The sequence below is a fragment of the Hemitrygon akajei genome, chromosome 29 (genome assembly GCF_048418815.1).
Source record: "Hemitrygon akajei chromosome 29, sHemAka1.3, whole genome shotgun sequence".
Classification (NCBI taxonomy): domain Eukaryota; kingdom Metazoa; phylum Chordata; class Chondrichthyes; order Myliobatiformes; family Dasyatidae; genus Hemitrygon; species Hemitrygon akajei.
The window spans coordinates 31033729-31061145 of NC_133152.1; the positions used below are offsets into that span (position 1 = coordinate 31033729).

Genomic DNA, 27417 nt, shown 5'->3' on the forward strand with positions numbered 1-27417 from the left:
CATAGTGATATTTGATTCTGCGCTTCGCGCTCCCTGAAGTACAAATTGAAGTAAATATAATAAAAATTTAAGTTATAAATCATAATTAGAAAATAGAAAAGGGGAAGTAAGGTAGTGCAAGTCAGGTCCGGATATTTGGAAGGTACGGCCCAGATCCGGGTCAGGATCTGTTCAGCAGTCTTATCACAGTTGGAAAGAAGCTGTTCCCAAATCTGGCCGTACATATGACAAACAAAGCTCATCTTTATCATTATCTTTTCTATCTTTATATTTTAATGATTAACTTTATCACACGGACCGGCATCTTTAGTTCAGCACCCCGGCACTAAATCATCAGTGAAGTGGCGGGGGGGGGGCATACCTTCTTTGAGTCCAATTTCTGACACACTTTGGCTGTTTGAGGAATGGCGTTTACACTGAAGCTGTCAGGATCTTCCCGATCACGGATTTTCGACTCCTTCAACAACGAGTCGAGCTTCTTTTTAGCCACACTCTCCACGTGCTTCCGGTTGGCTGTGGCCTGTTCAAGGAGAGACGAGGGACAGGCTTGTTAATGCCACCCTAGTGGAGGCAGGGCGGGAAGGGGAGAGAGTGAAAGAGAGAGGAGTGATGGGTTGGGAGGGGAGAAATGGAAGGGTGAAGTAAATGTGACTCGGATGGGATGCCTCGATCATGAGTAGTCACTACATGATGGAATGGTATGCACATGCAGTTTTATGAAGTCAATGCAACGAGGAACTATTGCAGCTTTCATGCAGCTCGTTGGTGGTTACTGGATATCGGCTGATTAACAGACTCTTCCCACCTCCTCCAAACTGTCGGGATTGTCTACTGTCACAAACCAAGAGAAAATCTACAGATGCTGGAAATACAAGCAACACACACAAAATGCTGGAGGAACTCAGCAGGCCAGGCAGCATCTAAGGGAAAAAGTACAGTCAACATTTCAGGCCGAGACTGAAGGAGATATACTCCTTTTTCAAAGGGCCTCCCTTCCTCTACCGGCAACGCTGCTCTCAACCGCACCTCTTCCATTTCACACACGTCTGCTCTCACCCCATCCTGCCGCCACCCTACCAAGTGTTCCTGTTGCCCTCACCTACCACCCCCCCAGTCTCTGCACATAATTCTCCGAAACTTCCGCCACCTCCAACGGGATCCCACCACCAAGCACATCTTTCCCTCCCCCTCTCACTTCCTGCTTTCCGCAGGGATCGTTCCTTACGTGATTCCTTTGTCCATTTGTCCCTCCCCACTGATCTCCCTCCTGGCACTTATCCTTGTAAGTGGCACAAGTGCTGCACCTGCCCCTACATCTCCTCCCTCACTACTATCCAGGGCCCTAAACAGTCCTTCCAGGTGAGGCGACACTTCACCTGCGAGTCTGTTGGGGTCATTTACTGTGTTCGCTGCTCCTGGTCTGGCCTCCTGTACATCAATGAGACCTGACGTAGATTGGGAGACCACTTTGCCGAGCAGCTACGCTCCATCTGCCAGAACAAGCAGGATCTCCCAGTGGCCATCCATTTTAATTCCACTTCCCATTCCCATTCTGATATGTCCATCCATGGCCTCCTCCACTGTCATAATAAGGCCACACTTCAGTTGGAGAAACAACATCTTATATCCCACTTGGGTAGCCTCCAACCTGATGGCATGAACATTGCTTTTCAAACTTCTGGTAATACCCCCAAACCACCCCCCTCTCCATTTCCCATCCCCTTTTCCCTCTCTCACCTTATCTCCTTTCCTGCCCCTCGCCTCCCTCTGGTGCTCCTTCCCCCCTTTTTCTTTCTTCCATGCCTTCTATCTCTTTCACCAATCAGCTTCCCAGCTCCTTACTTCATCCTTCCCCCTCCAGGTTTCACCTACCACCTGGTGTTTCTCTCTCCCCTCCCCCCACCTTTTAAATCTACTCCTCAGTTTTCTTTCCTCCAGTCCTGCCGAAGGGTTTCAGCCCAAAATGCCGACTGTACTTTTTTCCATAGACACTGCCTGGGCTGCAGAGTTCCTCCAGCACTTTGTGTGTGTGTGTGTGTGGGGGGGGGGTCATCTATTATATTCGGTGCTCCTGGTACGACCTCCTCTACATCAGTAAGACCCGATGTAGACTGAGGGTTGGGGGGAGAAGGCGGGGGGATTGCTTCGTCTGCCGCGCACAAGTCAGGATCTCCTGGTGGTCAGCCGTTTCAATTCAACTTCCCTTTTGCAGTCCAAAACGATTGTCTGTGGCCTCCATACTGCTATGAGGCTAACCTGATGGCATGAACAGTCATTCTAACTTTCGTTCTCCCTCCTTCTCTCCTCTTCCATTCCCTATTCTGGCTCCCCTTTCACCCCTTCTCTTTTTCTCACGTGCCCATCACCTCCTTTTTGGTTCCCCTCCTCCTTCCTTGTCTTCCATGGTCCACTGTTCTTTCCTATTAGACTCCTCTTTCTTCAGCCCCTATCCTTGCCATCTATCACCTCCCAGCTTCATCTCTTCTGCCCCACTCAGCCACCTTCCCCTCACCTGGGCTCACCTATCAGCTGTCAGCTTGTGCTCCCCCCACCCCACTTTCTTATTCTGGCTTCTGTTAAATCTTTTCCAGTCCTGATGAAGGGCCTCGGCCTGTTTATTCCCCTCCATAGATGCTACCTGACCTGCAGAGTTCCTCCACCATTTTGTGCATGTTCCTTCAACTGCACACTTACAGGCCCACCCAGGAGACTAAGATCCAGTAACAGCTCACAGATTTTGTTGGATCTGCCCAGAGAGTTTTGAACTGGAAGACTAACTTCATCTTCTTTCTCCTTCTGGGGGAGCTGGCCATCCTACTCAGTCAGAGCAGAGTGCGATTATCACACTGACTCTGCCCACTTATGTTCTCTCAGTCCAAACCAGCACCGCTCCAGAGCAACGAGGACGGGCTGTGATGCAGGAGGTGTGACTTGTGATTACATATTTTGATGTCATGGCAGCACAGTGGGGATAGAATCTCCCATTCTGCAAATGATATGATGTTAATGCTTTTGCCCCAATGATCTGGAGGGAAAGAAATTATCCCTCTTGCCACTGAAAATATCTCATCAATCACGTCTCCATCACTTTAACAGAACGCTACATGAGAGGAGGAGGCTATTTGGTCCACTATCTCTCTGCTGTCTGGTTGAGAGAGGTATCTAATTAGTTCCACCTCCTGCTTCCTGCTCCTCCCATAAAACTGGAATATTATCAAGAAATTTAATTAAATGCCTTTTGAAGGTTATGCTTGGAACTGCAACTGTTCAGCTGCTGTGTTTTAGATCATAACAGCTCGCTCTGTATAAAAACCGTCAGCTTATCTTCCACAAAGGTACTGCACACCCCACCCCCCATCACAGCCCTACGCCCCTCCCCTCTCACTGACATTTTGGATTTCACTACTGCTCTGGTCTTGTTTGGCCAGAAAAGCTAGAGTTTGTACCTTGCCAGGAGGGCGCAGTGGAACTGCCTATCATTATCCCAACGGCAGGTGACAACAACTTCCTCACCCACTGACATCTTTGTCCTCAACATTGACCCTGTTTGAAAGTTCGATTGGAGTTCCTATTTTTAAATTTTAACATTGATATGCCAGGATTATTGTTCCTTCCTGACGTTGTTAAAGTAACATTTGCTATTTCGGCAAGGGCACCGAAGTCAAATGGTTCCTTCAGAAGACCTAACAGAAGAAAGCAACTGACAGCACATCGAGCTCCTATATTTACCTATATTTATATATTCCACTCACCCCCTTCACCACAGCCCCCAGATTCCACTCACCCCCTTCACCACAGCCCCCAGATTCCACTCACCCCCTTCACCACAGCCCCCAGATTCCACTCACCCCCTTCACCACAGCCCCCAGATGGAGAGTGTCCCTGTGCAAACCTGTCAGCTCAGTACACGGTTGCTGAGCCAGCATCTGTGCACTGACATTGTCCTTGTTTGTGGACGGAGTCACAACTCACACAAAGGAAGATGGCTGTGGTCGTCAGAAGTCGATTTTCCCTGGGCATCACCGCAGAAATTTGTTCGCACTGATGGGTGGCACGATAGCTTGGGGGCTTTCGTGATTACAGCGACAGCGATTTGGGTTTAATTCTGCAGCTGTCTGTAAGGATTTTGTGTGTTCTACCCGTGGCTGTGTGGCTTTCCTCCAGGTGCTCTGGTTTCCTCCCACATTCCAAAGATGTCGTTTAATTGGTCACAGGGGTGTAATTGGGAGGTGCGGGTTTGTTGAGCCAGAAGGCCCTGTTACGGTGCTGGATTTCTAAATAAAATTCTTCAGAGCAGAGTCCTAGACCAATCTATCTTTGGCACAGGGAATAAAGGCATAGATGATTTTCATAATGAGGAGGAAATTCAGAAAACGGAGGTGCAAATTGATTTCGAAATCTTCGTGCAGGATTCCCTAAAGGTTAACTGAGTCAATGGTAAGGAAGGCAAATGCAATGTTAGTATTCATTTTGAGGGGACTTGAATATAAAAGCAAGGAGGTAATGCTGAGGCTTTGTAAGGCGTTGGTCAGGCCGCAGTTTTGAGCCCCTTATCTAATGCTGACATTGAAGAAGTTTATGAGAATGATCCCAGGATCCCAGGGTTAACTTATGAGGAGTGATTGATGGCTAGTTTAGAAGAATGGGGAAAAACCTCATTGAAACTTACCAAATATTGAAGATGGGGATAGAGTGAACATGGAGAAGATGTTTTCAATGGTCTAGGACCAGAGGGCGCAGCCTCACAAAATAAGGACTTACCTTTAGAAAAGAAATGAGGAAAGAAATTCCTCATAGAGGGTAGTGAATCTGTGGAATTCATTGCCACAGATGGCTGTGAAGGCAAGTCAATTTAATAGGGAGGTTGATAGGTTCTTGATTAGTAGGGGCATCAAAAGTTATGGGAGCAGGCAGGAGAAGAGGGTTGTGAGGAAAAATAAATTGACTATGATTAACATGATTAAATAGCGGAGCAGACACAGAGGGCTGAATGGCCTAATTCTGTTCCTGTACATTATGCTCTTATCTTTAGCTGCTTCATCAGTGTTGGAAGTGAGGGTCATTGCTGGTGTTAGTTGAGTTTAGTTCTGTTTGCAACTCCTCAAGAAGTGAAACAGTCCATGCCTACGTGCAACAAGACATAGACCACATTGACGTATGCTTATAAGTGGCAAGTGACATTCATGCCACAGAAATGCCACTCAGTCACCATTCCCAACAAGGTCCAACTACCTTCCCTTAACATTCATTACCTTTACTGACACCCCACTATCAGTACACTGGGATCACCAATGACTGACTAAAGAATCAGCTAGAGAACCTGAATGTATCTGCAGATGAGAGAAACTCTGCAGAAGCTGAATGACTGCCAGGTACACCATGAGCAAGTCAAAGCCTGAGAATCCTTCTCACTCCTCACCTCCCAAAGCTTCTGCAAAAGCCACAAGGCACAATTCAAGACCATGATGGAGTACTCTCCAGTCAGCTTGAAGAGTTCATCTCCAATGACCCTCAAGATGCTCAACACAACCTGGAGCAAAGCAGCCCATCCAGCACCCTGAGCATTCATTCCTTCCACCACCAGAGCACAGGTTCTGAACCCTTGATCTCCACCGCCGAGAAGAACAAGGGTAGCAGGTATATGGAAACACCGTCACCCCCATGTTTGCCTCTAAGCCACACAACTCTCCAGCCTGGAAAAAGACAACATGAAGAGTCAGAGTAAGAAAGCCCCACTTTCTTACTCCGACTCCTCATCTTTTTGTTCTAGTCCTGCTGAAGGTCTTGGTCCATAACGTCGACTGTACTCTTTTCCGTAGATGTTGTCTGACCCGTTGAGTTCCTCCAGCATTTTCAGATCCAGCATCTGCAGATTTTCTCTTCATTGTGATTGGTAAACTAGTTGATTGTTCCCTTCTTGAGGTCAGGGATTGATGAAAGTGGGGAACATGTGGTGTCTGATATTTTGGGAGAGAGACTTGCAAACATCGATCACCTGCTTTGGAAAGTCTGATACCTTTAACAGCTTCCAAATGGGAAGGTTTTTAATTGGGTTGGAATTTAATGGCACACATCAGGACTGAGATGGAAAACTCTGGACTTGAGTTAAAGAGTGAGGTCCAAAAGCTTGATACCATCCAGGACAGAGCAGCCATCAACCAAGTGAAACATTCAGTTCCTTCACCAATGGCACAAGGTGACTGCAATGTGTAACACTGACAAAGTGTACTACCCAGGAATGAGCACACAGAGGGAATACACATTGATCTTTTTGCTAAGGGAACACAGCTCAGCTTCAGAGGGAAAATGCCTTGAGAGGGAATTGTTGAGGAAATACAGTGTGTGAGTGTGAGCTGCAGAGGGTAAACACCTCAAGTGTGAGTATGGAGAGGACACAAGCTAGAAATAACACCAGTGTCAACACTACAATCACAAACACTGTACAACTGGCTCAGTGGATGATGCATCAGCCTTACAATTTCAATGTCTGCTTTATATTTGTTGGGATGAAAGCAAGATACTACCATCGGACAGGAGGTACAGTCACCTTGGGTCCCACACCACCTGGTTCCGAAACAGTTATTACCCTTCAACCATCAGGCTCCTGAAACAGCGTGGATAACTTCACTCACCTCAACAATGAACCGACTCCACAATCTACAGACTCACTTTCAATGACTCTACAACTCAGTATTATTTATTTACTTTTTTATTATTTGTACGATTTGTCTTCCTTTGCACTTTGGTTGTTTGTCAGTCTTTGTTATTTAGTTTTTTCATAAATTCTATTGTATTTATTTTTTCCTGTAAATGCCTAAAGGAAATGAATCTCAAGGTGACATACATGGTGACATTATAGGTATGTTGAAAATAAATTTACTTCGAACTTTGAAGAAACTATGTAACTACATCCTGAGAGTTACATTATTAAAATAACCTCAGTATAACACAACCAACTGCAACTATATTCAAGTAAATAATAGTCGGAATCTATTAAATAATAATTAAATACCACATTCTTTCATTTTTAATACAAAGTTCCAACTGCCACAAGTTGTCAATGGACTTCATCACTGTCATGGTGATGGCCAAATGGTGCACTGAGGGTGGCCAAGAACAGTGTGACCTGGACAGGAAATGTTTCTGTGAATCATTTGGAAACTTATTTGTGTAAATCACTGGCCTATTCACAATAGTGAATAACTTGCTTCGGTGGAGAACGTTATAACTTTAGTGGTATCCTGTTAACTGGAGTGAAAACACCACACACTTAGCCAAATTAACTGTGCTCACATAGGCCTAGATGTGTTAATTTGTGTTTGTTAAAAATGGGAGGAGCCAGGCAGGGTGGGATTGGGTGGAATACCATTTTCACACATCATCTCCTCAACCACATAGCTCCCAACTTCCAGCCTCCATTGTATTGCAGAAGAAGATTAAACAGTCACCCATGTTACAGTTGACCCCTTCGCAAATGCATGGAATCACAGACAGGCTCTGACTGAACAGCCAATCTGTACGGCTGAAAGGTCCAAGGACCCTAATGGTGATTGACAAACCTCTGTGCTGATGACCCTCTGTTGGACTCCATCAGTCAGCAGTTAAAGAGATTCATGGGCAGACAGAGGAAATCTCTGAATAATGCATACAATACAGTTTCTGGCTGTAAAACTAAACTCGAATGTCAGAAATCCAACATTGCCCTCAAAGAGTCTCAGAGTAGACGAATGGTTCTTGGTCTGAAATGTAACGCCACTTATCTCTCCACATGCTGCCTGACCTACTGAGTGAATTCATTATCCACTGTGACATACACAGGACTGACAAAGATTATAACTGAGCAAGTTTGTTGGTTCCATTTGGCGACACACATTAATGATGTACCAGACTTGTTTCTTGAGTTGTTTAACACAGATATTTCAAAACCCTACTTGCACTGTCCAACTAGACATTAATTCTCTATTTGAATGTGGTAATGATGAGCTACGTAACTCCCCCAGTGTGGGTCAGTATCCAGATGGTGCATCCTAGCAGTTCAGAGAAATTGAGGCTCTTCTTAACACTGTATAAAAATACATATCTAACTCCAAAGGATTGACGCTGCAGTCAGTAAATGAGGTCTTTCACCACACCAACATCACTGTGAAAGATGAAGCCGCTTGTTTGTCACTGGGAGCATTGAGGTGACCAAAGAGAATGCTCTCAACTATCACCCACCCATTCATCTCCATCTCTTCTCTACACCAGGTAAGCCCCAAGGCTAAAATTTCATACCATTTTTTATTCTGAACTAAATGTGTTTTTAAATATTGCTAAATAATTTCCCACTTGGAATCAATAAAGTACTTATTATTATGTTCCTTGATGAGAGGTGTACTAACAACTTTCAGCTCTCTGAGCCCGCTTTTTGATAGGGATGTTTGTGAATGAACTTCATTCACCCACCATTCCTCTGCAAAAGTAGTATTGTACTTGAAAGTTATAATTTCCCTTTGGCATCCACAACCTTTAGAGGGAAGAGTAGCTTAGATCTCTCCCACGCGTTGGGCGAAAAGTTACTTCCTGATTTTTAACTCCTGAATCACCACACTAGCTGACACACTAATGACAAATCACATGCCAGAAGTTTCTACTGAGCCCCATCCCATTCCTATATTCTAGGCCTTCACAGAATTTTTTGAAATAATAACCAAAAGTGTTGGAAGAGCCTAATGGTTCTGTGAGGTTAACCTTCATTTCTTAGAAATCACAGGCTACTTGCAAAGGAGTTGGCATTCCCACTACACTGATGCTCTCACCACCTAATCACTTACTATTGCTGTAACACTTACTTTAATTGTGGCAAGTTTAAGAAAGCTCCCTTCCCTAGAAAGATCAGGACAGAGTCTAACCAGACATAAAACACAATATTTCTCTCTGCAGAGGAGCTGCCTGACCTAATGCTGCCTAATGTATTTTTATTATTTTCTGACTTAATTTCAGAGGTTATCCAGAATAATTTAAGGCTGTTAATCTGTAACATGATCTCCACAATCCTCAGTTATTAGTTGCCCCCTCTTTAATATCTGGAAGGCACCTCAGTACTCCCTTTGAGCATCAATGCGTCAATGGAGGGGAGTGGTGGGGGTAATGGGATGGGTTAAGATGCCGCAAGTTCAATCAACGGTACCTTCCACTTCATATGAATGCGCCATCAAAGAGGAAGAAAAGGCATGGAAGCACATAAATCTTAATTAGAGAGAATCTCATGAAGTCAATGTGAAAGCTGCAAAGAATTCCATAGAATGCACAACATAGAAACAAAATTCATTCTGCTCCTGGAAAATATTCCATGACTCTTGTTAGAAGCGGTGGTGAGGGAGGGTGTGGCTTTGCACTGAATGAGGTTGGGGGGCAGCTGATTTATGTATTTGCCTGCATCCTTAAGGTAGCTACCATTGGACAGCTACTGTGGAAAACCCTCCTTCAGCATGGAACAAACACAAGAGATTCTGCAGATGTCGGACATCTTGAGCAACCTTTAGATGCTGGAGGAACTCAGAAGATCAGGCAGCATCTACGGAGAGGAGTAAGCAGTCGACATTTCATAGAACATTACGGCACAATACAGGCCCTTCAGCCCACGATGTTGTGCCAATGTTTGACCTTCTTTATGATCAGTCTAACCCTTCCCTCATGATCATGAGTCTAGATGAAAGGTCTCAGCCCAAAACATTAACCATTTACTCCTCTCCACAGATGCTGCCTGACTTGTTAAGTTCACCCAGCATTTTGAGTGTGTTGTTCCAGCATGGAATAAGTGTTTTCAGAAGAGACAGGGTGTAAAATATTGCAGGAGGATAAAGCAGAAAAAAACAAATGACACCCAGTTTCTTACCCGGGAGATGTTGATAATTTAATGAGCAGTGGGAGGGGAAAGGGCTGCCACAGCGTTGGGTCATAAGCGGTAACAGTGGCTAGTTTGCAAACAGAAAGAACAGGAGAGGAACCAGAATTCCTGGGAAGATTCAATGGAATGGATGATTAATAATTCATGCGTAACCTTGGTAGCAGAAAGAAGCTACTCTCTGGAACTGTGACAGGGCAAATGTCACGATGCAGGTACACCATGTATCAGTACAGAGCAAAGGTCTTTCTCTCTGCTGTCCTAACACCTAAAATGAGTAGTGTTTAATCTTCACATATTATTTTCAGTGTGTGATATTAGAACTGTCTGAGCCGACCATTAGAATCTAATTAACTTAAAACTTCCGCCCAATTGATGTAGCTCATAAAGTTATGGAACTGAATGCTTTGCATTTCAGGCACTCTTGGGTCAGGAACAGCATGGATATAGAGTAAAGTTCCCTTTGCACTGCACTGGCAAACACTTCCTGGGCATGAATTTGGCATAGACGTCCCTCAATGGTGTCTCATTGCTAGGGTAGCTGTGCTAAGCTAATTTCAGTGCTTTAAGGTTCTGTTTCCCCCAAGAACTGAATAATACGCCATCCTGCCAGGAGTAGCCTGGCTGCATTCACCCCCATGCTGTCGTCTCCTCAGACTGGATTACCAATCAAGTGCTGGTTGAAAATTGAAAATTGCTTGCTACTGCCCAAGCCCATGCTTCACACTGTGAGCAGATGGAGAATGTAACTTCATCGTTCTGCTCCAGAATTGTCTGAGGACAAGCACATAAACTCTTCCTCTTCCTCTTTCTTTCTGATGTTTATCCTGATGAATAGCCCTCATTAAATAAGTCTTCATTATCCCATGTTGGTGCCAACTCCAAAGAATTTAATGATGCCTTTGCTGTCTCTATCTTTGGATGTTTTAAATATCCACGAATGCTGTGACTAATTTTTCATGGTATCACAACATTCATTTCTCCCAGAAGCGCAGATCCACTGCACTAACCAGGAAAATCACTGTGACAGGGAGGTTTCCCAACAACATCTAGAATTTTAAAAGGGTAATTAAATTCAAATGTGCTCTTGTGGCATTGACAATCTTCCTTATACTCATGCTGCATCCCCTTCTCAGCCCCCGCACCAACCTTCAAGGAACATCTGAACCTTTAATAATCATCATTAATGATTGTCAAAATAGGATAATTGCAATCTTTGTCACTACATATAAAAGGGATTAATGGGTTAGAGTGGTTCCATTTCTAACAATTCGAAATTACTGTCCATATAAAATTAAGACAGTGTTATTGTTCACAACAGCATGAGAACCAAATAGAAATGTTCAGTTTATATTTTTCTACTTACATCTCCATTCATTAACTTGCAATCATCTTCAATCTCATCTGCACTATCTTCGTCCGATACTTCACCCTCCTCAGCGTCATCACTGATGTTTGCAGATAGCTTCTTGCCCTGAAGTAGGAGAGGTGGATATGCCAGAGAGGAAAGAAGTGGAAAAGATTGCACAGAGGAGCGAGTGGGGGGGGGGGGGGGGGGAGTTGAGAGACAGAAAGAGAGAGAGCAGGAGAGATAAAGCAGAAACAAATAATGAGAAGAAAGATTAAACAGTGAAGGTGGTGAAAAGGATGGTTGAGCGGTCAACCAATGCAAGTGAAAGATAGCAGAGAAATGGGAAAGGGTGCATGGGAAAGGCAGAGACAGTAAAGCATGTGGATAATGAGAAAGAGGTGGTGAGCAACGTGAATAATGGGAAGAGAAGATAATGCAAGCCATGGAGAGTAAAAAGAATGCAAAGGAGAAAAGAAAATAAGAAGGGAATATGAAGAAGAATTGAGGAAAGTATAAGTTGAGATGGAATAGTCAGAAGGAAATGGGAAAGAGGATAATAGTTGTAAAGGGAGTAAGAGCAAGAGAAGGGAAAGCAATGGGGAAGAAAAGGAGAAGGATGGGAAGAGTAAATAGATGGGGAACAAGGTGAGAGAGGGATAGGAAAGAAGGAACAAAAGATATTGAAGAGGGAAGAAAATGAGGTCCAGTAAGAGAGAAAAATTTATGGAAAAAGCAAAAGAAATGGACAGAAAACAAAATGAGAGATTTACCCAAGTCGATGGTAATTTAAAACTTTGTGCTAGTGCCTTTGAATCCAATTTGATAAGTCATACTCCATGGAACAGGCCAACTGTCAAATAAAGACCTTTCATCCAACTGCAGAAGTTGTCTTATGAACACAGACTGGAGACAGATCCTGAAGACAGCTCTGATGTGTCAGTCTGATTCACAATTTACAGAAATTACAAAGTGAATCTGAAAGATGAGGACCAGAGGCTTTATCTCAAATATACATTTAGTTCCATCGCACTTTCAGTATCACTTGAGATATCAGGCAACATTTTATTATTTCAGGAAAGAATGACCCAAAGTAATAGTTTTATAAAGAGAGTAAACCAATCTTTATTTAAAAATGTACAAGCATCACAGCTCTTTGCAATGCCAGGAACCCTACTGGTAGGTTAGGCACAGGTCACTGAAAGGCAATCAGCAGTTGGATCTCGCTGTCTTCTCAGGGCAGTATAGTCCAGGTGATAAACAGCTCGATTCTTAGCCTAAGCTGAGACATATCACCTGTAGGTACGGCCACCAGTAAGGCTCACACAAAGACGAGAATAATGGAGAGCGTGGCTTAGAGGGTAGCAGGGTGGAAGGAGGTTACAGAGATAGAGGGGAGGCAAAACATGGAGGGATTTAAAACCAAATTTCAACATTGAGGCTTTGCTATTGTGGGTCAGGAAGAATAGGTCTGATGGATGCTCAGGAAGCAATGCTAGGCCTCAGCCATGAAGAACAGCCAAGGGGACCAAGCTGGGGAATCTCCCAGTTCTTCCTGCAGTGTAAGGGGAGAAGACTGAAGGAAAAGCAAACCATTAAAAGAGTGGTAGATTCACTGACATGACTCACAGCTCTTGACTGATCATATTCTTCATCCAGCAGTTGTGTCATTGTAAGGAAAACATTCACCTTGGTTCATTTAACAGGTGCTTTCCTTAAATGACCCAGTTTTTTTAATTTTCTGTGAACAATTTCATTACATGTGAAATTTACAGCAGATTAGAAGTTTTGCATAAATCAAATGTGTCCCCAATCTCTCCAGGGTTGCCTAATTTAGATCAGGTGAAGTAAAACAGAGATAGTCAGCAAGTTATTCACCTCCAGTTCTCATTTCTACCTCATGGCAATCATTAGTTTGTCAGTCACGTACAATGCTACATATTTTTTTACTATTGTTTCACAAAATGCGGCCATTATTGGAAATACCAGCATTCACTGTCCATAATAATTACCCTTGAGCAAGTATTTGGCTGTTCATCCACATTTGTGGGCCTGGAGTCACTTAAGTCAGATTTTGTTCCCTGAAGAACATTAATGAAGCTGATGGGTTTTACAACAAGAGGTTTCATGGATCCCATTACTGGGACAAGCTCTATTCAAGGTCCCATGGTGGAATCCAAACTATGCGCCTAAATCAATGGACTAGACTCAGGCTGTTAGTGCAGTAACTGCTACACTGTTGTACCCCTGTTATATCTGTAGGGTGACTTTTAGTATTGACTGGTAACTGAGAGTGCTGAGGGTTGACAGGGAGGAACCACATAATCAAGTAGCAAATGAGGTGAGGAGACAGTCACAAGGGAATGGACAATGGAAGTCATTGTCTTGGGATGGTGCGATGATAACAATAGGATTCAGTCTGGCACTAGCCAGATTAGAAAGCATTATATAGAATCCATTCACCCAACTGGTTTGCGTTGTTAATTAGAAAAGGATAGACCTTCAGAAGTCATGGATACGGCCCAGTCCATCACAGGCAAAGCTATCCCCTCCACTGAGCACATATACACGGAGCGCTGCCACAAGAAAGCAGCATCCATCATCAAGGACCCCACCATCCAGGCCATGCTCTCTTCTCACCGCTTCCATCAGGCAGCAGGAACAGGAACCTTAAATCCCACACCACCAGCTTTAGGAAGAGTATCATCCTACAACCATCAGGCTCTTGTACTGGCGTGGGTAACTATACACACCATACACTGAATTGATTCTCACTCCAAGGACTTTTTACAACTCCTGTTCTCAGTGTAATTTTATTTATTTATCTATTTGCACAATTTATCTTCTCTTGCAGATTGGCTATTTATTTTTGTTTATGTATAGTTTTTTTGTAAATTCTGGTGTATTTCTTTTTTTCCTGTAAATGCCTGCAAGAAAATTAATCTCAAGCTAGTGTATGTAGTTTGATAATGAATTTTACTTTGACTTTGAAACACTTGTATTTATATTGAAATGCATTCAATAATTTATTCAAAATCCATTCAATAACGAATGATCACGTTATATAATTTTCCCTGGTAGTAGAGTCTAAAACCAGACGGCATAGCTTTAAGAATAGAGGGGAAAGAGCGAAAGGGAGCTGGGGGTGAGATTTTCACATACAGGATGGTGGGTGTAAGCCAAAGGAGGTGGTAGAAGTGGGTACGATTGCAATATGTAAAGGACATTCAGGCAGGTTCATAAATTGGAAATGCTTAATGGGATATAACCAAATGCAGGCAGATGGGACTGGTTCAGGTTTGGCAACTTAGTCAGCATGGAAGAGTTGGGCCAAAGGCCCTGATTACATCTCTATCACTCTTTTGCTCATGCACTGTGTAGAAAGGAGAGCACCTCCCACATATTTACTATTGGGCAAGTAATCGGTTTGGTTTTTAGTGACATTGGTTGAGATAACCATTATTAAAAGAGTGTCACAGGAACCTCAGAGGGCAAACATGACCTGGGTTTAGCACCTGGTCTGAAGCACGCCACCTTCTTCTGTATTGCTTTGGAGTGTAAACCCACAGGTTTGCGTGCATACATCTGTAGTGAGATTTGAACCTGTAAACTTGAATCTCAGAGGCAAGAATATTACTGAGCTCCAGCTACAGTGATTTAAGGTCCATAGGTATCTCCTCCAACACTAACTACCTCTTCACACTTAGTCCCTGAGTCACTCTATGCCCATCTCTGCTGTGGAGATATCAGCCCCTCAAACCCTCTCTGCTTCAACCATTCCCTGAAGTTGTTTTGAATTTTCTCACCATGCTCCATGTTCAGAAATTCCTCCTGAATACTTTATACAATCTGCCAGAAACCACCTTCCAATTATGCATCTTTGTTCTGAACTCACCCTCAAGTTAAAATAATTTCCCCCGATCCAAACAATCACAGAAGGAATAGTTTTAGTTACGTGTAGTTATCAAAAGATTGCATATGCACAGAGTTCTCCCAAGGCCCTGGCTAAAAATATCTCTCAACCAGCATCTAACAATAACTAATTAAACAATTTGTCCACTTTTCACCTTAACACATTCATCTCTGTAGGTGTCTCAAACATGCAATTAGTTGGCAGCATACCCTGGTGGCCACCCATTTCAATTCAACTTCCCATTCCCATTTTGTCATACATGGCCTTGATGAGGCCACACTCAGGTTGGAGGAGCAACACCTCATTTTCCATCTGGGTAGCCTCAAACCTGGTGGTATGAACCTCGATTTCTCTAACTTCCAGTAATTTCTCCCCCTCCTCCTTTACTCTGTTTCCATTCCCCATTCTAGCCTCTCTCACCCCTTCCCTTTTCCTCATCTGCTCATCACCTCCATCTAGTGTCCCTCCTGCTTCTCTATTGTCCAGGGTCTGCTGCTCTCTCTTATTAGATTCCTTCTTCTTCAGGTCCATACATCTTCCACTTATCACCTCATACCTCATCCTCCCTCCCCCACCTACCCTCCTTCACCCCCCCCACATAGTTTTGCCTATTACCTGCCAGCTCGTTCTCCTTTCCCTCCCCCCACCTTCTTGTTCTGGCTTTTGCTCCCTGCTTTTTCAGTCCTGATGAAGGGTCTTGGCCTGAAGCGTCCACTATTTATTCTTCTCCACAGATGCTGCCTGACTTCCTGAGATCCTCCAGAATTTTGTGCGTGCTGCTCAAGATTTCCAGCATCTGCAGAATCTTTTGTGTTTATGAATTGGAGAACCCCTCTCAGACCTTTGGGCTTTCATTATCAATTCCAACGAAGCCAGAAATAATTTCAAAAGACCTTTGTACAGTTAGACTTAACAAAAAGCATTGCTGGCATATTTACCTGTTACAGACTGAGCCCACTCAACCCACACTGAAGCCAAGAATGTACACCTATCCTGAACCTGTATCACTTTGCTTTATCGCCAGATCCTTTGGTGGGGAGAGTCAGAAATGAGATCTGCATTGGGCTGTGGGCATGTTGCAGGTATGTGTTTGCAGCAACATCTGGCTCTCCAAAGTAGGCAGATGGGTCCCAACACTGGGATTTATGCATGCTTCTAAAGTTGTGCATTACTGACAGAGTCACTTGGAGGGTGTATTAGACTGGAGGCTAAAGCTTATCCAATCAGCTGTTAAAAGTAGTTAGATAGATCTTTGCACAGCAGAGGAATTAAGGGTTGTGAGTGGTAGTACTGTAGGACCATGGCCAGATCAGCCATGATCTTATTGAATGACAGAGCACGCTCAGCAGGTCAGACGACCAACTGCTGCACCTATTTATTATACTCTTATCACCACCATAGATATCTGGGCCTTACCTGATTGATTTTCATGGGAGGTTGCTGAGAATTGATTGATCCTTTCCCCAAACCACAGCAGTGATTATATTTTGGGTCAAATGCTATTTTATTAATGTTAATTGATTTTTTCATAATAGCAGCCTTCCAATTTAAGTTACAGGAGGAAGGGAGCATGTTACCTTGGAAACATCGGAAAAATGAACTTCAAGTTATCTTTTTCACAAATTGAATTCAGCCAAGACTTAATTACCCTCCAATCAATCTCTAAGGCAGGTGACCCCAATGACCTCATCAAGACTTGCTCAGTATTAATGAAAATTTGATTGTCTTGGTACCTTTACAAGAATTTTTCCCTTCAAGCTCTCAGGGGAAGGCAGCTGGGTCACGTTGTCCACGTGCACGGAAGAAACGTCAAGTCTGTCCCCCAAGATCTCCAATAGGTACTGGGCCATTTTCTTCTGCTGGGGCACACTGCAGTGATTTTCTATGGAGAGGATGACTGGATATCTGCAATCCAAAAACAAGCCAGACATTCAACGCAAATTCTAAAGACTTTAAAATACATTGGCCTAGAAATTCAATCCCGCAACGCATATTGTAGAGAATGCTTTATTCTGCAATTTACCATAGCTCCTCTGGGAGCTTTTGATGGGACAGTGTGAGAGAGTTTCGCTCTCTATCTAACCTGTACTACACCAGTACGCAAGTATGTACTCAGACAGTATAGTGGGAATGTTATTGTGTACGTAGGGTGTTTGATGGCTCAGTGTTGAGGGAATTTTACTCTGTATCTCGTCCTGGGGTTGTGAACCTTTGTCAGAGCCTGTGTCCAAACTGGCAATAAAACCTTCTAAAAAATTTTCTTGTATGCCGTGGTAATTTTGAACAGAGATTATCATTAATTAGCGAATTAGTAACAGTAATTAATGGACATTTTTTAAGGAAAAAAGATAGATGAGTCATTTAACTTATTTAAATGTATTCATTGCTTTATTATTAATAGAAGTATAACACAGGCATTGAAATAAATGAAGCATTTTATAAAACCTGTTCAAAGAATGTTAATTTTAATTTTTTAAAAAGACAATTGAAATTTGAATAGTAATATTATTGTAAGAATTACTATCCAAATACTGACATGTACACCAGGTCTGCGAAGATTTCAAAACATATCCACTGTTACGTGTTCTTATAACCTTCTAGTTGGCACCAAACTGGTTTAAGATGTTCCTATGGAAAAATCTCACTGATCTTGGGTTGTAGAAAATCATTTACTGTTTCATTTGGTAGTAAAGATATTCATGATGCATCTTTTTTTATTAAGAGTAGGATTTAAAGAAATATGGAGTGGCACTGCATGCCGCGTGCCAGCAAATTTTTTGCATGTCATCTTGGGCATGTGTGTCATAGTTCACCACCCTGATTTTAGTCCATTCTATGTCTTTCTTGAACAGTGCTTGATAGGAAGGTGTACAGGAAGCTTTACTCTGTATCTAACCTGTGCTATGCCTGCACTGTTAGTGTTTGATGGGACATATGCCTTTGCAAGGAATAATGGTTCTTCCGAATCTTGGGTAAAACTGTGTGCCATCCCTCTCTGCCACTTTGAACCAAAAATTGAAACCGTTAAATTGCATCATGGTACTCACTCAGACTTAGCGAAAGCATATTTGTTGATGGTTTCAATCACATCTCGGAAGAGGATCTTGGAAGTGAGGGTGTAGCCATGGTGAACAATGGGCTCGCCATCTGGACCATCCCAGCTGTCAACTGCAAAGCAGCATAGTTACTCATAAGAGGCAGTGCGTGACAAAATACCTGTGGTTTAATGCAAGTCCCATGGAAAAGCATGATCAAAAGTGACCCCACCCTTTTATTTAAGGAAAAACTTGGTTAGGCAGCCTATAGTTCGGGCCAGGAATGGACTGCCTGCAAATGTGATGAAGGCAAGCTCTATAGTGGCCTCGAAGAGGGAATTGTATAAATAAATTCTGAGAAGTTTGTATGGCTAAAAAGAAGGGCCAGAGACTGGATGTAGTGAAATGCTCTGTTAGAGAGCTGGTATGGGCTCAATAGGTACAAAAGCGCTTTAACCTTAACAGTTACATCTCTAACAATGTGGCATTCCTTCAGTACAGCCCTGAATTTCACCTAAATTTACTTTAATTACTATGCGGCAAAACTTGAAACCACAATCTTTTGGTGGGGAAATGAACCTGCTACTTACTTGACGCTTTTTATTGTTTTATCCTTTTTATTTAGAAACAAAGCGCGGTAACAGCCCTATGCAGCCCAACAAAGCCCCACCGTCCAATTCGCCCACGTGATCAATTAACCTTCTAACCCTGTACACCTTAGAACGTGGGAGGAAATTTCATGAAACTCCACACAAAAAAAAACAATGGGGGGACAAATCCAGAAGAGAAAGCATTAGCTCTGATCTTACCTTCAACGCAGCGACAACCAGTTTGCAGCACCCAAGCGTACATGTCCACTCGGGACTGTGACATCAGCTGGTCCCCCATTAAGTAGGTGTTGTGGGAAGAGGCAATGTAATAGTTACACAGAGGCTGTGTCATGTCCTGGGTCACTTTGTGATGTTCAGGGTTAAAGATATCTCCGGCTGGGCTCCGCATATAGTTTGTGAAACCTGCGGGTGTCAACGGAAAGATTTATATTGCAGTTCATTCCACTTAGATGGAAATCCAAAAGAAGAGATAAATAAGTTTAAAATGCATTGAGGACAGAGAGGCAGAAGTGTGGGGGGAAAAGGGCCAGTTGTCCGGCTTAAATCATAATTTAACTTCAATATTGAAAGATTTTTTTTCAGGGTTTAAAATGCAATGAAGGCAGATGGATGAGTTAGGATACAGATTGGCCATGATTCAGGTTTAAAGGGCTGTACGACCTCCTCCTGTTCACATGTTAAACCATCAAAACCAACAACCTGGTAAATGGGCTGGAAGGGCAAAGATTCCCAAGCAGTGAGTTTCTACTATACTATCAGGCCATTCGACCAGAGCAGAATTAGGCTGTTTGATCTGTTGAGTCTGCTCTGCCATTTGATCATGGCTGATTGATTTTCCCTCTCAACCCCATTCCTTCCCCCTGTAACCTTTGAAGCCCTTACTAATCAAGAACCTTTCATCCTCCAGTGTAAATATGCCCAATGACTTGGCCTCCGTGGCTGAATGTGGCAATGAATTCCACAGATTTACCACCCTCTGGCTAAGTAAATTCCTCCTCCTTTATGTTGTAATGCAGGGGTTCCTAACCTTCTTTATGCCACAGACCCCTTTTCCAGTCTGGTGAAGCCTATAGACCCCTTCTCAAATAATGTATTTAAATATATAAAATAAAATACAAAGGATTACAAAATAAACCAATTATATTGAAACACAGTTATCAAGATACTGACAAAATTGTGATATAGTAATACATGTATTTCTTTATTAACATATTAAATAACAAGACTATACAATTAAAATATGGGAAGTTAAAATTAAATTTGAGTTTGATCTAGTGTAGAGACTATTAAGTACTGTAATTTTGAAGTAGTGATGAACATGCTGTAAACAATAGTTTGCGATATTTGTAATGTGATCTAAAAATATCTGTGATTTCTATTGGTGACACAGTCACAGGTACTGCTAATACTACTCTGGTTTGTTGCCTGCATTCATAATTGAAGGAAATGCTAACTTTCAGTTAGTAGTTAGTGAAAATAAAGATGTAATTTTTTTTCCCATCCAAGTTCACAGACCCCGTGGAATCTATCCACAAAACCCCATATTAAGAATTTCTGTTCTAAAGGGACATTTTTCTATTCTGAGGCCGTGGCCCTCTGGTCCTTGACTCTCCCACTGTTGGCAACATCCTCTCCACGTCCACTCTATATCTAGGCTCTTCAATATCTGGTAGATTTTAACGAGATCCCTCCTTATCGTACTAAACTCCAGTGAGTACAGGCCCAGAACCATCATTGAGTAACAAACTCCCTGGGAAAGATACTTCCTTGAGACAACATCAGCTGATGTCCACTCACTTCTGGTGCCTGCTGGAAAATTGTAAGCTTGGGCATGTGAGGATATAGTGAGGTTGGGTGAATAGGTAGGTATGGGTGCTTGCACATATGAATAAGGAGAGATACTGGAGAAGGGGCAAGTCAAATTCTCCTCTGATGCCCTCATGGGAGTAATCTCTACTATCTGGGCAGACATGGACAGAATGGCATCTTGGCAGTCCATAGAACTTTGGCGGGGAGAAATCAACAAGTAGAAAAGCAGAAGAGAGGAGGTGTGAACCTACCATCAATCCCAAGGACGCCTCGCTTCTGGTTCTCGAGACACGGCTCAAATTTATCAATGATCTCCAGACAATGTTCCTTCGTCACAGAGTTCATCTGGTGAGAAGAGAGAGGTGGCAGCAGCTTAGAGATTAACTTTACAGAAGAGAGCGGGAAGGGTGAAGTTGCCTACAGTTTGAGCAAATCCCAATTTAAGCAGAGTAAGTTTGGGTCAGAAATATTGCAGCTGTACATTTATCTAACACTAGAAAGTGACAATAGCATTGAAATTTAAGCAAGAGCATTGTTTGCAAAAAAAATCCCTCTCATGCTGTTAACACCCGAGTACAGAATCTAGAAATAAAATAGAATTTGAAAACTTTAAAAACAGTCTCTTAAATTAATTGGCACCCTTTGCCAGTCAGAAACTGATATTTAACTGTGTTAAATACTAATGTGCACTGGCTGAATATTGTATACACTGGAGTTAAATATTAGCAGGTTAGCACAGAACATTATACACACAGGTTAATATTCATATATAGTGGCTAAATATTTATAAACTCACTGAATAGCATTATAAGTTGGTCAAATATTGTTATATACTAATGTTCACTGGTTATATACTAAAATACACCTCCAGAATGTTGAAAAAAACACAAAATGAATATTAAAATACATTCATTAAATATTTACATATACTCACCACTTATTGAAAGCCATTACCTAAAGGTTGACAAAAGGCTTAACACAAATTGGCATATCTAGGTTGTACATTGATATAATTTGAATAAGAAAACATGAATAGTCTGTGCAATGCCCACATGATGCTGGAGACTCAGCAAGTCAGGAAGCATCAATGGAGAGGAATAAACAGTTGACATTTTGGACCAAGACTAATTAAGGGTTTTGGCTTGAAATGTCAGCTGGTTATTCCGCTCCATAGATGCTGCTTAACTTGCTGAGTTTCTCCAGTACTTTGTGTGTTTTGCTCAAGATTTATAGCATCTGTAGAATCTTGTGTATTGAGGATTAGTCTGTTTGTTCCAGTAAGTGTCAACATAGATACCATAGGTGGAATTGGTCTGACCCTGCCCTGGAAGTGAGGAATGTCTCTGTTGCCTTGAGGTGTTGATTACTTACTGAATTGTGCACTGTGCAGTTTGATAAATGTCACTTTGTGCTTATTGAGAAAGATATGATATGTGACATACAGGCTTGGAAAAACGACAAAATCACATCTCTTTTTTATCCTTTGTGTTGAGTGGATTTTCTTGCTTAAAATACCGCATGAAAAGATACAGACACAGACAAGGTGGCCACTTTATTAGGTACCTCCTGTAGCTAATAAAATGGCTGCTGGGTGTATGTTCATGGTTTTCTGCTGCTGTAGCCCATCCACTCCAAAGTTCAACATGTTGTACATTCAGAGATGTTCTTCTGCACATTGTTGTTGTAATATGTGGCTATTTGAATTACTGTTGCCTCCCTTTCAGCTTGTACCATCTGGCCATTCTCCTCTGACCTCTCATTTTTTCCCCACAGAGGTGTCGTTCACTGGATGTTTTGTTTTTTGTTGTTTTGCACCATTCTCTGTAAACTCTTGAGGCTGCTCTGCATGAAAAACACGGATCAGCAGTTTCTGAGATACTCAAACCAGCCCGTCTGTCACCAACAATCAAAGTCTCTTGGATCACATTTCTTCCCCAGTCTGATGTTTGGTCTGCACCTCTTGACCATGTCTGCATGCTTTTATGCATTGAGTTGATTGGCTGTTCAGATATTTGCATCTATGAATAGATGTACAGGTGTACCTAATGAAGTGGACACTGAGAGTACGTATGTTGTCAATGTTATCCAGACTTATTTTGGTGTACATTCTGTTTGTTCAGGTTGTCAGATATTATTATGAGTGTATAGAGAGGGTAAGTGCAAACAAGCTTTTTCTACTGAGGTTGGGAAAGGATAGAGGTCATAGGGTGAAAAGTGAAATGTTAGGGGAACCCGAGGGGGAGCTTCTTCACTCAGAGGATGGTGAGAGTGTAGGATGAGCTGCCGGTGGAAATGGTGAATGCCGGTTTGATGCAACATTTAAGAGAAGTTTTGATAGGTACATGGATGAGAAGGGTATGGAGGGCTGTGGTCCTGGCATGTATGGGACTAGGCAGAATAACAGCCCAGTACAGATGGGATGAGCTGACTCTTTGACAGATAAATGGCCCGCTCAGAAAATGCTATAGGGTGCTAGGGTGAGGAGTTTTGGGAAGTAAGAGGTGAAAGAAGAAATGGAGTCCTGGAGGCCTTAGGCTGTTTGGACCAAAATCAAAAAATCAGGAGAAGAACAGCCATGCAGCCTGGCAACTGATCCTCGTCCTGAGAGCCAAGATCTATCAGAGAAGCAAGAGAAAACACAGGGAAAGGACCAAACTGAAATCCAATTACAGTGGATGCCCATTAATTGGGCCATCAGTTAATCATGGTAGCCACTTATTCTTAAAGAACAAAAACTAATCATGAAAATAGCCAGGATTCCCTTCGCTTATTTAGGACACTGCACCACTTAATTGGGACAGGAGACTATTACTGAACAGTTTCTAACCAGTGTTGGACCTGTGCATTTGTGTGGTTGTTCGAGTTTGCTTAGAGTGAACAGTTTTTAAATAGCGTCAGTTGTGCATGCTTGCATTCAAAAATCAGTGATTTTTGTCACTGGTAGTTGGCAAGAAGTAAGCAGTAAGACAATTCACTGTTCACTATTGTGCTACTGCAGCTTCAAACGTTTAGGCTTGGAGATACCAGAAACAGCAGGAAGTGAAAATGAAACAGTTTCATTACTTCAATAAGTTAGAAACTACAAAGAATTTGAAGGTATCAGCAATCATCTTAAATTTACATCTAAAATGAAGATTCAGAGGATGTAATCGTCGATAGCATTGTATGAAGGCAGTCCATTATCTACGCTGGCTGTCTGCACTGAGCTACAGTCAATCAAAAGAATGTACTGGTCCCAATGTGTCCCAATTAACCACAATCCACTGTATTAGCTGAAATAAAGGGGATCAGAACCACGGTCAGTCTACGGAATTTGTCTTATTTATTTGTTCGTAGAATGCCAGCAATTATTGTCCATCCTGAACTGGCCCTGGACTAAGCAACTACGAGCCAACATTGTTGGTGAGGGCTGACGTTGACTGGTGAGAGTGGTAGGCTTCCTTCTCTAAAGGACCTGGGAAAACGATACAGTCTTTCTACTCTATCTGTGCCTCTCATATTCTTATAAATCTCTGTCAGATCTTCCCTGAGCCTCTGCCGCTCCAGAGAAAACAACCCATTTGTCCACCCTCTAATTATAGCACATGTCCTCTAATTGAGGCAGTGTCCTGGCAAAACCTCTTCTGTACCCTCTCTAAAGCCTTGACATCCCTCCTATAGTGGGGTGACCAGATCTGTATGCAATACTTCATTTACGGACCAACTAGAGTTTTATAAAGCTACAACGACTTCATGACTTTTGAATTCAATGCCTTGACCAATAAAGGTAAGCATTCAGATGCCTTTTTAACAAACCTTTCAGCTTGTATAGCCACTTTCAGGGAGCTACCAGCTTGGACCCCAAGATTCCTCTGCTCCTCGACACTGTTACAGTACACCTTAACAGTGTACAGTCTCCTTAAACCTGACCTGCCAAGATGCAAAACTTCCTATTTAGCCAGGTTAAACACCACCTGGCATTTCTCTGTCTGTATCTGCAACTGATCTATATTGTATTGTATTCTTTGCCAGTCATCTGCACCACCCACAGCACCACCAGTCTTCATTTCTTCATTTCATCTGCAAACTTAGTAGCATAACCATCCACATTTTCATCCTGGTCATTTATATACATCACAAGCAGCAGAGATCTCAGTACATGTAATGAGCTCTTTGGGCTTGTACAATGAGCCAGAGTGTGTTGGGCTCTGAGGGCTTTAAGAACAACTGAATTGGTTAATTGTTGTTTAGTGAGAGTTATTAATCATTTAGCGTTCCTTGTGTTTTTTCTTAAGGGACTCTCTCTTTGTTTTGCAGTCTCCTGGAGCTTTATGTTTAAACTTGTTAAGTTTATTTTGATAAGATTGGGGATTCCGTATTACTTGTATTATGTAAGTGGACACCTGATTAGCACTAACCCTGGGGTCCTAGTTTTGAGAATGTTAAGTCTCTTGTTGTTGCTCGGCTAAGCCACCGATGTTGTGCTGGAATTCTTATGAATTGTGGCAAGTATTTGGTCCATGATGACAGATGAGAAAAGCTTGTTTATCTCCACTGCAGTTTTTATTGCAACAAGCATAATAACAGACCAAACACAATGACCTGGGGAGAGAGCTACTCAGTCACATACAGGCGGGGGATGTGATTGCTACACACCCCTGGGTATAGTCACAAGCAAACAACTGTATAACCCGAGCTAAAATGTAACAATAAGTGAACTTGAACATCTCACCATAATTCCACAAGCGCATTTTAAAACAAGAACAATAAGTAGTACTGGATGCTAGGAATGCTGGGGTGAACTGTCAAACATGCCCTAGGAGTGCCACAGAATAAACCCTGCTTGCCATCTCTACATCAAAGTCTGCCTTTCCTCCGCACATGGGTTCCAATATTGCCAGCACACATCGCGACAGTACAGGTCTCTGCAAATCACAAAACTCCAGTGAGAGTAAGTCCCTTCAGCCATTACCCACTGCTTTCTTTGGACAAGCTAGTTCTGAATCCAAATAGCCAATTTACTATGGATCCCATACATCTTAATCTTTTGGATGAGCCTTTCATGAGGGACCTTGTCAAACACTTTACTAAAATCCATGTAGACAACATCCACAACTCTACCTTCATCAATCACCCATGTCTCCTCATCAAAAAACAATTCAGTAAAACAAAATTTGCCCCGTACAAAGCCATGCTGGCTTGCCCTAATTAGGCCATGATTTTTCAAATGCTCATCAATCCTATCCCTAAGAAATCTCTCCAGTAACTTCCTCAACACTGATGTGAAATTCACTGGTCTATGGTTTCCAGGATTATCTCCGGTTCCCTGGAACAACATTATCTAGTTGGCGGTCCTCAGGGCTACAGAAGACACAAAGATATTGGTCAAGGCCCCAGCAATCTCTTCACTTGCTTCTCTCAATAACCTGGGATATGTCCCATCAGGCCCTGGGGGCTTATCTATTTTGATGCTCTTTAAGATACCCAATATTATCTCCTACTTTAAAATGCTTTAGCATATTAATTTTCTTGGCACTGATCTCCCTATCCTCCATGTCTTCACCTTGGTAAATACTTATGTAAGGTGCTCATTAAGGGCCTCACCCATATCCTTTGTCCCACCTTCAACCTAGTTAATACCATGCTCCTGATATATTTATAGAGTGCCTAGGGATTCTCCTTAATCCTACTTGTCAAGAACTTTTCATGCCCCTCCTGGCTTTCCTAATTGCCTTCTTAAGTTCTTTTCCAGCTTCTTTATAACCCGCAAGAGCTCTGTTTGATTCCACCTTCCTAGGCATTGCATACAGTACTTTTCCTTTTTCTTTTTGACTAAATTCATCACCTCAAGTCAACATCCAAGGTTCTCTTACCTTGCCATCCTTGTCCTTCCTTCTGACCAAAACATACCTGTCCTGTACTCTGTACAATTATCCTTAACCACCCTCCACATGTCGGATGTGGACTTGCCCAAAAACAGCTGTTCCCGATGAACTCTCCTTAGCTCTTGCCTAATGTATTCATGATTTGCCCTGCTCCAGTTAAAAATTCTTCTGGAAAGTCCATTATTTATCCTTATCTTCAGCTATTTTAAAATTTAAGGAGCTATGGTCACACTTCCCTAACTCGCACCTAGCCAGGCTCATTATGTTCCAGTGCAACCACTCGTCCTGATGGACTATCTCCAATCTAAATATTGATTTATGAAGCCCTCCTGTTAAATTCTGCTCCATCTAAATCTCTTGCACTAAGAAGATCCCAGTTATATCAGGGAAGCTGACGTCCCCCATGACAACCCTATTATTTTTACGCCTTTTCTTAATCTGCCTGTATATCTGTTTCTCAATGTCCCGGTGGCTATTGGGTGGTCTACAGTATAATCCTATCAGAGTGATTGCACCCTTCCTACTTTTGTGTTCTACCCATAAAGACACAGTGGACAAATCTTCCATTATGTCCCCTCTGAGTGTAGTTGTGAAACTGTCCCTGATTAGTAGTGCAACTCCCCCTCCCCTTTACCTCCATCTCTATCTTTTCTAAAACATTCAAACCCTGGGACATTAAGCAACCATTCCTGTCCATCCCTCAACCAAGACTCTAAGCCACACGATCATAGTTCTATATAGTGATCCATGCTCGAAGTTCACCACCTTTACCCATAATACTCCCAGCATTAAAATACACCGCACTTCAGACTATCTGTCCTATTGTATCTATCATTTTGCTCCTGCCTGTTTTAACTGGCCCTGATATATATCATCCTCTCCATCCCTCCACCTTCTGACCTGGTACTCTGCTTCTCATCCCCCATCCTAATATTAGGGATGTGTTTTCTT

The 27417-nt window shown here is 42.5% G+C and overlaps 1 protein-coding gene across 10 annotated transcripts in view; it reads right to left on the bottom strand.

Annotated features, from left to right (window-relative positions):
* The window catches only part of plch2a (phospholipase C, eta 2a), a 324151-nt gene that overhangs the window by 71753 nt on the left and 224981 nt on the right, over positions 1–27417 (bottom strand). For 9 of the 10 annotated variants that reach the window (XM_073032106.1, XM_073032109.1, XM_073032103.1 and 6 more), the window contains 6 exons: positions 20854–20947; positions 18992–19195; positions 18195–18315; positions 16881–17052; positions 11253–11360; positions 362–520 (listed from right to left, as the gene is read on the bottom strand). In XM_073032106.1, the coding sequence (XP_072888207.1) occupies positions 362–520; positions 11253–11360; positions 16881–17052; positions 18195–18315; positions 18992–19195; positions 20854–20947 (858 nt within the window). The remainder of the gene's footprint in view (positions 1–361; positions 521–11252; positions 11361–16880; positions 17053–18194; positions 18316–18991; positions 19196–20853; positions 20948–27417) is intronic. The other variant, XM_073032111.1, reaches the window with a different exon arrangement.